The sequence below is a fragment of the Magnolia sinica genome, chromosome 11, assembly GCF_029962835.1.
Source record: "Magnolia sinica isolate HGM2019 chromosome 11, MsV1, whole genome shotgun sequence".
Classification (NCBI taxonomy): Eukaryota; Viridiplantae; Streptophyta; class Magnoliopsida; order Magnoliales; family Magnoliaceae; genus Magnolia; species Magnolia sinica.
The window spans coordinates 18,195,624-18,208,867 of record NC_080583.1 but is presented as its reverse complement, the minus strand read 5'-3'; the positions used below and the strand labels follow the sequence as shown (position 1 = coordinate 18,208,867).

Genomic DNA, 13,244 nt, shown 5'->3' with positions numbered 1-13,244 from the left:
GTGGGTCCACATCTCCTGGCCAAGGTATCGCCTTGGCGCGCGAGACGTGGCATTAGATCTATGGAGACGGCGTGGTCACTAGGGTACAAGTCTCGGGTCGAGCCGACTTTAGTTGATGGCATGCGTCTTAGGGTCACGCGCAGATGTCGAATAAAGGTCGAAGGTTGCCGGAATTTGATGGAAAGGATCGCGGAAGTCTACGAAACAGTACAGATTAGGATACGGCCTTACACCTTCATTCAATCAATTACAATTACAATCAATTACAATTACAATTACAATTACAATTACAATAATGCTGAAAATACAAATCTTTGGCTTCATTAGAGAAATTTGCTTGACTTCACCCTGAAATTTCAATGATAAAGAATTGAAAGAGAAGATATATTTTAACGGTATGATATTTTTTTTCACTAGTAAATAGGCCTTTTTCAGCCATCACCCACCTGAAGAATCAAAAACCGATTGTTGTCCAAGTCCACTCCTTTTCCTATCAATTTCTTAATGACCTCTGTAACATTACTTCCACGGTCATTTATGTAGTACTTTAAAGAGTTGTCTCGAAATGCAACTCTAGTAAGGACAAAGTCACTTCCTGCAACAGCTTCGTATATTCCATCATCCTATAAATAGTCATGGCATTCATAAATCAGAATGACCATTGGGGGAAAGAAAAATAAAGTGAAAGAAGTGCATCATGTATAACCATTTTTTTTCTTAATGAATTAAGAAAAACTCAAAGAGGAATGAAATTGACACAAAATGAATGGTCTCACCATATGGTTTGTAGGTTTAGGTTAGGGAGTTGAGATTAGGATTAGGTGTAGGTTTAGGTTTAGGGATTTGAGAATACATTTAGGTTTTAGGTTTAGGTTTAGGTTTTAGGTTTAGGTTTAAGTTTTAGGTTTAGGTTTTAGGTTATAGGTTTAGGTTATAGGTTATAGCTTTAGGGAATTGAGAATAGGTTAAGGTTTAGATTTAGGAGATCGGGTTCAGGTTCGGGATCGGGTTTAAGTTTGGATTTTCAAGTTTAGGTTTGGGTTTAGGCTAGGGAGTTGAGATTAAGATTAGGTGTAGGTTTAGGTTTTAGGTTTTAGGTTAAGGTTTAGGTTTTAGGTTTAGGTTAAGGTTAGGTTATAGGTTATAAGTTTAGGTTATAGGTTATAGGTTAAGGTTTTAGGTCATAGGTTTTGGTTTAGATTAAAGTTATAGGTTTAGGTTAAGGTTTAGGTTTAAGTTAAGGTTAAGGTTTAGGTTTAAATTATAAGTTATAGGTTTAGGGAATTGAGAATAGGTTAAGTTTTAGGTTTAGGAAATCGGGTTTGGGTTCAGGATCGGGTTTAGGTTTGGGTTTTCAAATTTAGGTTTAGGTTAGGGAGTTAAGATTAGGATTAGGTGTAAGTTTAGGTTTAGGGATTTGATAATACATTTAGGTTTTAGGTTTAGGTTTAGGTTTTAGGTTTTAGGTTAAGGTTTAGGTTTTAGGTTTAGGCTAAGGTTAGGTTATATGTTATAAGTTTAGGTTATAGGTTATAGGTTAAGATTTTAAGTCATAGGTTTAGGTTTAGGTTTAGGTTAAGGTTTAGGTTTAGGTTATAAGCTTTAGAGTTATAGGAATTGAGAATAGGTTAAGGTTTAGGTTTAGGAAATCGTGTTCGGGTTCGGGATCGAGTTTAGGTTTGGGTTTTCAAGTTTAGGTTTAGGTTTAGGTTAGGGAGTTGAGATTAGGATTAGGTGTAGGTTTAGGTTTAGGGATTTGAGAATACATTTAGGTTTTGTGTTTAGGTTTAGGTTTATGTTTAGGTTTAGGTTATAGATTTAGGTTTAGGTTTAGGTTAAGGTTTAAGTTTAGGTTTAGGTTTAGGTTTAGGTTATAAGCTATAGGTTTAGGGAATTGAGAATAGGTTAAGGTTTAGGTTTAGGAAATCAGGTTCGGGTTCGGGATCGGGTTTAGGTTTAGATTTTCAAGTTTAGGTTTAGGTTTAGGTTAGGGAGTTGAGATTAGGATTAGGTGTAGGTTTAGGGATTTGAGAATACATTTAGGGTTTAGGTTTAGGTTTAGGTTTTAGGTTATAGGTTAAGGTTTAGGTTTTAGGTTTAGGTTAAGGTTAGGTTATAGGTTATAAGTTTAGGTTATAGGTTATACGTTAAGGTTTTAGGTCATAGGTTTTGGTTTAGGTCAAGGTTATAGGTTTAGGTTAAGGTTTAGGTTTAGGTTTAGGTTAAGGTTTAGGTTTAAGTTATAAGCTATAGGTTTAGGGAATTGAGAATAGGTTAAGGTTTAGGTTTAGGAAATCGGGTTCGGGTTCGGGATCGGGTTTAGGTTTAGGTTTTCAAGTTTAGGTTTAGGTTTAGGTTAGGGAGTTGAGATTAGGATTAGGTGTAGGTTTAGGTTTAGGGATTTAAGAATACATTTAGGTTTTGGGTTTAGGTTTAGGTTTTAGGTTATAGGTTAAGTTTTAAGTTTTAGGTTTAAGCTAAGGTTAGGTTATAGGTTATAAGTTTAGGTTATAGGTTATAGGTTAAGGTTTTACGTCATAGGTTTAGGTTTTAGGTTTAGGTTAAGGTTTAGGTTTAGGTTATAAGCTCTAGGGTTATAGGAATTGAGAATAGGTTAAGGTTTAGGTTTAGGAAGTCGGGTTCGGGTTAGGGATGGGGTTGTGGTTTGGGTTTTCAAGTTTAGGTTTTGGTTTAGGTTAGGGAGTTGAGACTAGGATTAGGTGTAGGTTTAGATTTCGGGATTTGAGAATACATTTAGGTTTTGGGTTTAGGTTTAGGTTTAGGTTATAGGTTTAGGTTTAGGTTAGGTTATGGGTTAGGGTTTAGGGAATTGCGTTTATGTTATAGGTTATAGGTTATAGGTTAAGGTTTAAGGAATTGAGTTTAGGTTATAGGTTATACGTAAATGTTATAGGTTATAGGTTTTGGGATTTGAGAATAGGTTTAGGTTAAGGTTATAAGTATAGGTTTAGGTTATAGGTTATAGGTTATAGGTTAAGGTTATAGGTTAAGGTTATAAGTTTAGGTTAAGATTATAAGTTAAGGTTTAGGTTTAGGTTATAAGTATAGGTTTTGGGATTTGAGAATAGGTTAAGGTTAAGGTTAGAAGTTTAGGTTTAGGTTATAAGTATAAGTTTAGGTTATAGGTTAAGGTTAATGTTGTAGGTTATAAGTATAGTTTTAGGTTAGGTTATATGTTAAGGTTTAGGGAATTGAGTTTAGGTTATAGGTTCAGGTTATAGGTTATAGGTTATAGGTTTAGGTTAAGGTTTAGGTTATAGGTTTTGGGATTTGAGAATAGGTTTAGGTTATAAGTATAGGTTTAGGTTAGGTTGTAGGTTAAAGTTTAGGGAATTAAGTTTAGGTTATAGGTTATAGGTTTAGGTTAAGGTTTAGGTTGTAGTTATAGGTTTTGGGATTTGATAATAGGTTTAGGTTATAGGATAAGGGTGTGGTCCCTGCAAATGCAGATATAAACACGGCCTGCTCCAATTGGCCAGGCCCTTTCAATGCTGTCTATAGGAAATGGACAGCTTCATCATGGTCATAACAGCGGTTCCCACTTTCCAGGGACCCCCTCTCATCTGGATAGCTCCGACGCATATCCAGGTCTGCTCCATTAATGGCAACCAAATACATAAATACGGCCTATCCAAATTGTCAGGCCACTCCAATGCTATCTATAGGAAATTAACAGCTTCATCATGGTCATAACAGCGGTTCCCACCTTCCAAGGACCCACACTCAACATCCGGATAGCTTCGACGCACATCCGGGTCTGCTCCATCAATTTTTATGGAATTATGCATGTCCTACTCATGAGCATACCTAATATTGCCAATGCATGAGATTCAGCACAAATACCTTTTCATGATTCAAAGAAGAAAACTTGAGGGTTTTCCTTACCTTCCATTGTTTGCTTCTAAGGTGCAGATGGCCCTTGAAACACACATACATCCTGGGAATCGCTTCTCAAAACCGTAGACTGTTTTGTTTTGAAACTCAATCATCTCACTTGAAAACCTGTCACATAATGAATAACTGTAACCACAATGATTACTATTGTGAATGCACTATAATGGATAAATTATTATTATTATTATAGATAACTGTAATTACAACATAGATATCATGCACACGATATCATATAATGTATTGTTTGATGAACTACACATGTGCATTATTGGCAAGAGACGTACCAGATGCTTGAATCTGAAATATGCAGCTCTAATCCTCCCACATGCTACATCCACCTGAAAGAATGCGCATAACTGTCATGCTTGAGTAATTAATACAAAAATGTACAAGTAAAACCATAAAACCAGAGATACTCACTGCATTTTCAGGATCTCCTCCATAGTTAACGATCTTATTTTAAAGCCCTTCTCCCTCTTCCTTTACCCAGGCTTGGGACCGGCAGTGCAAGGAGTTGCATTGGCGGAGTTAAAAAGGGGCTTAGGCTCCATTTGGTTTTTAAAAAAAATGTTTTCATAAATACTAATGTGATGACGAAATGGAGCCTAAGACTATAATACGTTCAAATATAGAGTAAAAATTCATTCAATATTAAAAAAAAAACAAGTGCCAAATTACTTCGAAATTAGTTCAAAATGCACCCTACACGTTCAAAATTAGTTCAAAATGCACACTACACATGTTCACTTATAGAGTACCAAATTTGTTCAAATTATTGAATTCTCAAAGCCTCTTTCCCCCATTGCACAAATGATCCCGAACCGGCCTCTCCAAGTGTAGACGCGAACCCATCTTCTTTCCACAAAGGAGCGTGGGGTTGTATAACCTCAGTCAGGACAACAACAAAAGCTCCATCATCTAACAGTTCGCAATGGACAGTTGCATTTGGATTAACTTCGTGTACTTCACCACGAGCAACTGCACCACGTTTTTCAAAACCAAGCAAGTCGTATATCTTACCGATATATATATATAATATCCGGCTACATTTACACATAAAATGGCATTGGTGTTGTTAGCGTTTATAATATAATTGTAAGCTCAATACAGTGAAAAATTTATACTTGCATACCGATGATGCCTGAGTAGATTTAGCAACTGTTGGTGATGAGAGATTTTGAGTATACTGTCTCTCTTTCTGCATATTCACCAATGTTTTCTTCATCTCAACTATATCTTTAGTCATATTATCCAATTTTTCTTCACCTGAAATAACTCTTGAGTTACACTTTCTTTTTCTTTTATCACATTCTCTACCTTTGAACAAGCAGGGGCTGACTTCTTCAGTCCTAGCTTGCTTATTGAGCAACCTAGACCCCACATTCGCCCTCTATTGTCAGTAGTTGAAGGAGCTCTGTAAAGTTTTTTTCACTCCATCCATGATTTACCTTTAATTTGAAAAGTTGTACAATGAAAGTGAGCATGGTGAAATCTTGGGCCCCAAGGTATAGCTCAGTCATTGCGTCTTATAGATTTGCTTCAAAATCATCAGTTTCATTTTCTCCAAAGACACCTTCAACTATAGGGGTCACATTCAGCTCATCCTGTACAACTTCATCTAGGTTATTACCACCAAGTTCTTGAACGATCACGTTGTGAACCTCATTTAAGTTCGGGACACTATGGTATTGTTGTGAACTTGATTCACGTACAGTACACTTAGATGATACATGCTCCCCATGCATGTTCCAAACCGTATAGCTTGGGTTGAATCCATTTTTCATTAGATGTATTTCCATATCATCATAAGAAATCGAAAAACGTGCACATCTGCAAGTGGTGCATGGACAAGGAACGGATTCTCTACCAGGAAGGTTTTCTTGTGCAAACTTTGAAAAACTTCTTATTCCAGAAATAAAATGTGGGTTTGGGAAACTTAGTGTCATCCACTCCCTATTCATTACAGTCGAATCTCGATTAACCAATGGGTCCATTTTCAACCTGCACCTTACCAAAAATTAAAGTTAGAAATTTGCCTAATGCACTATCCACCTCAAAGTTGGAAATGAAAGAAGTGCTATCAGATGATTAGACCCAAACAGATATTATATACCAAATACAATGTATTAAGGAGTTTGCAAACTTTTTAAGAAATGGTGGAAATGCACATCTTAGTAGCTTCATGCCACTACTTGATACCTGACAAATGCAGTGAGGTGAATTAACATGTGTTATGGCACATGTGTGGTGGATGAGCCACCACCATTCAAGAAATGGTGGAAATGCACATCTTAGTGACTTAGTCTAGCCCTTCAATCACATTTCTGAATGTATATGAATGCTTGTTCCAGTAACAAAACAGACATTAAACCAAATTAAAAGACATTCAAATTGATCTCATAAACTGACAAACCAACAAATTTTCTGGAATTCCGTTTAAGATTATATATATATATATATATATATATATATATATATATATATATATATATATATATATATATATATATATATATATATATATATAGATGTTGAATGAAAGTTAGTTGATGTTTGCAAACACTATGACCAACCATTACAGCAGTGTGCAATGAAGTCAGATGCATCTCAGTAGCTCCATACCACTGCTTAATTCCTGATGAATGCAATGCAGTGGATTAACATGTTTTATGACAAGTGTGGTGGATGAGTCACCAACATTTAAAAAATGGTGTAAATGCACATGCTAGTCTAGCACTTTAATCATATTTTTCAATGTATATGAATGCCTGTGCCAGTAACATAAAAGACATTGAAAAAAAAAAACATAGAAATTCAAATTGATGTCACAATCTGACAAACCCAAAAAACAAATTTTGGAATTCCTTTTAGGATCTTAAGACAATCCGCTGACATCACCATCATTACCTTTAAATCCCATCCAATCCACTTTAATCCCTTCAAAATTTCTTGGGACATGTTTGGTTTAAGGGATTAAAAGGGATTGGAAGGTTTAATCCCGGGATTGGCCAGGCGTCCCAAACAGACCAAAAATAGCAATCCCATAGATCTTGCACCAATCCACTGACGCAGCTATCATTACCTTGAAATCTATGCAATCCACTCTAATACCATCCAATTCCATCCAATCTACCAGGCCAAACAGGCCCTAATGGTGGGCGTTCAATCACCACAGTTTCCTATGGTGTGGTCCACCTGAGATTTGGCCTTAAAATGAGCTGAAAAAAATGAATCGCCTACATACACATATTATGGTGGAGCCCACAAAGCATTTTTAGGGCCCGTTTGGCCGGGTGGATTGAAAGGGATTGAATGGTATTAGGGTGGATGGCCTAGATTTCTAGGTATTGATGGTGTTATCAGTGGATTGTCTTCAGATACATGGGATTGCTATATCCCTGGATTGATATATCTAGTCTGTTTAGCATGACCGGCCAATACTAGGATTAAACCTTCCCATCCCTTCCAATCCCTCAAGTCAAACACATCTCAGGGATTGGGATCAGATCATCAACTCTGTTTGGCACGCCCGGCCAATCCCAGGATTTAACTTCCAATCCCTTCTAATAACATCCAATCCCTTCCAATCCGACCAGCCAAACGGGCCCTTAGATTTTAGAAACAGAGAGAGGGGAATGCGGATTGAAGGATTGAAAGATTTGAGAAAGAGATAAAGAGGGAGAAAGAAAGAAACTAACCGTATGTGCTCCGTCTTCTTCTCCTTCTCCTTCTTCTTCTCCTTCTTGCAGCGAAATGGGTTTTTGAAAACAGAGAGGGGAATGCGGCCTTGAGACAAGGATAAAGGGTGAGGGAGATCGGGAGATCGAGAGAGGGCAAGGGAAAGAGAGAGACCGAGTGCGAGAGAGAGGGAGATGTAGAGAGAGATGGAGAGATGGGTTCATCAACGAGCGGGAGAAAATGGCGGACGGAGGTTTTTTTTGGAGGGGTTTGGGGTTTTGGAGGGGTGCGTGACAGATGGCTCCCTTGACATTTTATGGTTTTAGGACCGTGGGGCCCACTGTGATGTATTTCATATATCCAATCCGTCCATTAATTTTAAATTATTATTTTAAGTACTGATAAAAAAATGAGTTAGATCAAATCTGTAAGGAGACCACACAACATATTAACAGTAGAAATTTAATTTATATTATTTCTTATGGTGTGGTCCACTTAGACATTTAATCTACATAATTTTTGGGCTCATGCACTAAAATTATATAGCAGAATTTTTGGACGACTTAGATCAAACACATATATTCCAATGGACCTCATGGATCCCCTTAAGCACCATCTATATTTAATATGTTTTAGGTGGGGAGGTACGCTTTAGCTACAGAGCACTTAAGCTATAGCTACAGATTAAATCTGTAGCTAAAAGCTTTCAACCTCCATAGCCATTGCTTGATTTTTTGGTAGTGCCAACCAGGGATCTAGTCTCATCCATACAAACAACCTAAGATGATTAAAGCCCTGGCCCAGTCCCGCGATCGTCCACCAAACTAGTATGATCCACTAAAGGTCCGAAAGTACGCTTGCTCTTCCCCGTCGTCCATGCCGGTACCCTTCAACACATCCTGCTCTATCATCCTTACATCTATGACGAGTTCTGGTTGGTGTTTTAAAACACTGTCTCAGAGTGGGAGTGAGTAGCTAACTCAGTGGTACCATTAGCAATAAGTTACACAAATTATCATGCACTAGAGTAAATTTAGTGAAAAACATACATTCACAGAACCCTAGATACTTTGATTAATGCAAATTCATGGTTTAATGATATGATGCATGCCTCTCACCACAACACTCCCTCTTGCGACAACATCTAATGTTCACGAACCAACACTCCCACAACCGACCTCTATAGCCGAATCGTAAAAGTAGCTAATGTATGTAACGCACATGTTAACCGAGTTGTTAGTTAGGTTCATTCATCTAGTAGGTTGGGGAAACTGAGGTACCTTAACGGATCATTGCCCTAATCCGATCCCGCGGTTCCAATGGTTGTGGTCGTGTGGCACTTGCAACCCATGGCCCTCATGAGTTCGTCAATCCCATAGATCTTAGCTCTTATGAAAACAGTTAGGACTTAGGAGTTCCGCTCGTGGTCACTGCGGGGAGCTTATCACCCCAGCGTAGGCCGACAGCTCAGGTATAGGGTACCCTGCGACCATACCTGGCTCATGAGTCTTTGATGCTCACTGGTCACTACGGGGAGGCTCGTCACCTCAGCGTAGGCCGACAACATGAGCATAGTGTTTCATACTACCATCCCCGGCTCTTGAGTCTTGTGGGCTATACATTATGGTTATCAGTGGGCGCAGGGGTCGCAGCATACCTCAGGTTCAATCAGGTGTGTAAAATCACGGTTAACACACCAGGATGGCCAACCAATGGGCTAATATGCCCCCATGAGACGAACCACAGACCGTATGGTTTGAGAACATCTACTCGTGTAGTCCAACTACGACTAGCAATTCACGGTTTAACTAGTCGAGCCAAACTTGCTCATAAGTGAATCCAATGAAAAGGTGGCCTAACGGAGTTCCGATTGGTTGACCAATCCATAAAGGGGTATGTGTGCAAGTATGTAGCATACATTCAACAATTTCAAGGACAATACCAACAATAAATTAGCATATTTCAGAATTTCAACAATATGGATAGTAATGCACTCGATTCCCACAAATCAACCGCATGCGACAAAGTCTAACTTATGAAATCAGCAACATTGGGAAATCAAATTCAACATATTTTAGCAATTCAACAAAGTAGACAGCCATACACCCAACTTACACCATTTTAATAGCATGTGCCAACACATAACATACAAATCAGCAACATAGGGAAAATCAAATGCAACATAATTCAGACATTCGACAAGTGGACAACAATTCACCTAATTACCTCAATCAATTGCATGTGACAAAATTTAAGGTGCAAAATCAGCAACATTGGGTACTTATACATACAATTCCCTAAATTGACCCAAAATTCAGAAATCTACATATCAAGGAAATTCGGGATCTAAATCTCTCTCCCAATTTTAGGAAAATTCTACGCATGGATCCTAAACTAAACAATACATCAAATTCAACAACATGCACACATATCCTTTACATAAAATCACTATGATTTACGCTAGGCATGATAATTGGTCACTTAGAGGCAATGGTCCACACCTACTATCAGGAGGTCCTTAGAGTCGCTCTAACGTCGCTGGGTTCGTAAGCTTGACATGTCGGAACCCTACGCCACATGAATTTCATGATAAGGTGCATGCATGTGGTTTGTAGCTAGGGAGAGATGGATGGGAGTTCAGATTTTACCTTGGATCAGACATAGCTCATCCCTATGGCAATCAGGTTGGGATTTCCGGCAATGTGAAGGTGTATGTGTGGGGAATTCCAGTCCCCAAGTGCCACATGCACCCACAGACCACTCTCTCCCCTTCTTTCTCTCTCTCTTCTCTCTCTTCTCTCCCTCTCTCAACTGCTGAATTTCTGTGGGAGTGAGTGAGAGGGTTTAAGGGTTTTATACCCTGAAATTGCATCATTTGGCCCTGGGTTTCCTTTAATTTCTTCAAACGGCCTTGTAGGACCCATTCATGGCTGTTGGGGCTGCCCTGATGCCCCATGGCCCATCTAATTCATGGGATAGGTTCTCCATGGCCCGATAAAGGGCTAGGTAAAGTTTGACAGCAAACGGATGCGGGGTTATTGCTGCAATGGTCTGACTTGCGATCAACGATTACCAATCCTCGATCAAGGGTCAGATTTTGTGGGCGAGTACAGGGAAATATCTTCAGTATTAGTTGGAAGTTTGGAAGAGATCCGACAGCTGAAATGCCCTTATTTATTTACTCAAGCAACGAGGCCATTTGATTTAAAATTTCAGATTTTTATTCCAAGGTTAAGGCGACTTGCATTCTACAAGTGCCGACTTGGCAGCGTAATTTGTCCATATCTGGGTGCCATTTGAGTCTGTCGTCCGCGATGGACCACAAGCCCAGTGAGGCCCATGGCCTCCCAGAGTTCTAAAAATTTTTGCCCTTCTTCAGGCGATGCACGGCCCGTATAGGCAGTCGATCAGTATGATTGGGCTGACCGTCTCTACGGCCCGTGTTAGGCCCGAACATAAATGGATTCAGTCGCATTAGTGGCTTAATCCAGATTAACTTATCGGTAATAAATTCACATGTGCGATCGAATCGTAAGGTCCTGCATCAATTCACATGTAAGCGCCTCTGGACACTGTTCTGATTTGGGCCAGGTGTTATAATCTACCTCCCTAATAAATAAATTTTATCCTCAAAATTTGTACTTATTCATACTGCTTGAGCAGGTTTGGGTAGTGTTTGCGAATTTCGGCTTCACTCCCAGGTGGCTTCTTCTTCCCCGTGATGCGTCCACAACACCTTAACTTGCGGGATCACCTCATTCCGCAACACTTGATCCTTTTTATCTAAAATCCGAGTGGGTCTGAGGATATACATGGCATTGTCCTTGAGTTCCACGTGCTCCCACCGGATGACATGAGTAAGGTCGGGGACATACTTCTTAAGCATGGAAACATGGAATACATTGTGCATTCTGGCAAGTGGAGTGGGTAAGGCCAAGCGATATGCTACCGGCCCTATACGATCAAGGATTTGGAAAGGTCCAATATATCATGGGGCAAGTTTCTCTTTCTTGCCAAAGTATAGGACTCCTTTTATTGGTAAAATTCTTAGAAACACATGGTCCCTTACTTTAAACTCTAGGTCCCTTCTTCTCGTATCTACATAGCTTTTCTGCTTACTTTGGGTTGTTACAAGACAACGCCTAATGATTTCAATCTTCTCGGTGGTTGTCCACACCAAATCCGGCCCTATTAGGCTCTTCTCACTAATCTCTGCCCATCAATGAGGAGCTCAACACGGGCGCCCATATAAAGCTTCATAAGGTGTCATGCCGATGCTAGCTTGAAAGTTATTGTTGTATGCGAACTCAGCATAGGGAAGGCACTCATCCCAATTATCTAGGAAATCCAAGGCACATGCTTTTATTATATCTTCCAGTACCTGATTCACTTGTTCCATCTGCCCATCTGTCTATGGGTAGAAAGCAGTGTTGAACTTCAACTTTACTCCCATAGCCTCCTGTATTCAGGTCCAGAACATCGAAGTGAACTGTGTATCCCAATCTGACACGATCTCCTAATGAACGTCGTGGAGCCATATTATCTCCTTAATGTATAACCTTACCAAATCGTCGGCTGAGTAAGAAGCTTGAATCGGAAGGAAATGAGCTGATTTTGTCAATCACAATCACCCAGATGGAATCATGTCCCTTCTTTGTCCTGGGCAAACCCGAAATGAAGTCCATAGATATAAAGTCCTATTTCCATTCGGCAAGTGACATGGGCTGCAAGAGGCCTGGCGGTCGGTGATGCTAGACTTTGACTTGCTGACAAGTAACGCATCGAGACACATAGTCGGCTATCTCCCTCTTCATGTTATCCCACCAATAATTCTTCTTGAGGTCTCAGTACATCTTGGTGCTTGCAGGATGTATTGCCAACTTGGAGTTGTGGGCATCGGTTAACAATTCTTCCTTCAGTCTACGATGGTTTCAGACACAAAGGCAACCTCGGAATCGTAGGCCACCATTAGAGCTGATCCTCCTTTCAGAGTCACTCCGGACTTCTACAAATTTTCCCATCTTTCTTAGTAGTTCATCGTCCCTCTGAGCCTCGATGATTTGACTATCAATCATTGGCTGAGCATGGTGTGAGCGATGACCTCGTTCAGTTCTTCCATCGTCAATTTCAGCTCAAAATCCTATATAAACTCTACCATGCTCCACTCTCCTACCATCAATGGAGCCACAAATTCCAACACCTTCGTTCGGCTCAACGCATCGGCCACTAAGTTGGCTAAAAAAATCACTATTGCCAATTCGAGGTCATGGGTAGGGTAATTTTCTTTATGCTTCCTCAATTGTTGAGAGGCGTAGGCAATGACCTTGTCCTTCTGTATAAGGACGCAACCTAATCTCATATGGAATGCATCTGTGTAGATAGTGTACTTGACTCCCTGCTCAAGTAGAATGAGCACTGGAGCCGAAGTTAACTTCTCTTTCAATTATAGGAAAGTTGTTTTCGCCCTCTCGTTCTAGGCGAATTTGATATCCTTCCTAGTGAGTTGGGATAGGGATCGGGCTATCTTTGAGAAATTCTTGATGAACCGACGATAATATCCTGCTAATCCCAGGAAACTCCTGACTTTAGTAACCAAACCTGGACGTTTCAAATCTTGTACCACTACAACTTTAGCTAGATCCACTAAGATA

At 39.6% G+C, this 13,244-nt stretch overlaps 1 protein-coding gene across 2 annotated transcripts; it reads right to left on the bottom strand.

The window, feature by feature from the left end:
• Window positions 1-232: 232 nt before the first annotated feature.
• Window positions 233-4,272, bottom strand: LOC131218283 (structural maintenance of chromosomes protein 4-like). Of its 2 annotated transcripts, XM_058212946.1 has the most exons (3): window positions 3,907-4,013; window positions 447-623; window positions 233-348 (listed from the first exon to the last, which is right to left on the bottom strand). In XM_058212946.1, exons 1-3 carry the CDS (start codon window positions 3,955-3,957, stop codon window positions 244-246), a joined length of 333 nt encoding a protein of 110 aa, XP_058068929.1. In that variant the 5' UTR covers window positions 3,958-4,013; the 3' UTR covers window positions 233-243. The 2 variants fall into 2 exon arrangements, 1 of the variants encoding a protein (XP_058068929.1); XR_009157605.1 differs by lacking the exon at window positions 3,907-4,013 and adding an exon at window positions 4,200-4,272 and having other exon boundaries at window positions 263-623.
• Window positions 4,273-13,244: the final 8,972 nt, after the last annotated feature.

What these genes read in the sequence shown, in the direction of transcription:
- LOC131218283 (XM_058212946.1), bottom strand. Translation starts at nt 3,957, where the DNA reads ATGTATGTGTGTTTCAAGGGCCATCTGCACCTTAGAAGCAAACAATGG. An exon ending in TTAGAAGCAAACAATGGAAG is followed by an intron (nt 624 to 3,906) that starts GTAAGGAAAACC and finishes GACTATTTATAG; the next exon opens with GATGATGGAATATACGAAGC. An exon ending in ATCGGTTTTTGATTCTTCAG is followed by an intron (nt 349 to 446) that starts GTGGGTGATGGC and finishes TTGAAATTTCAG; the next exon opens with GGTGAAGTCAAGCAAATTTC.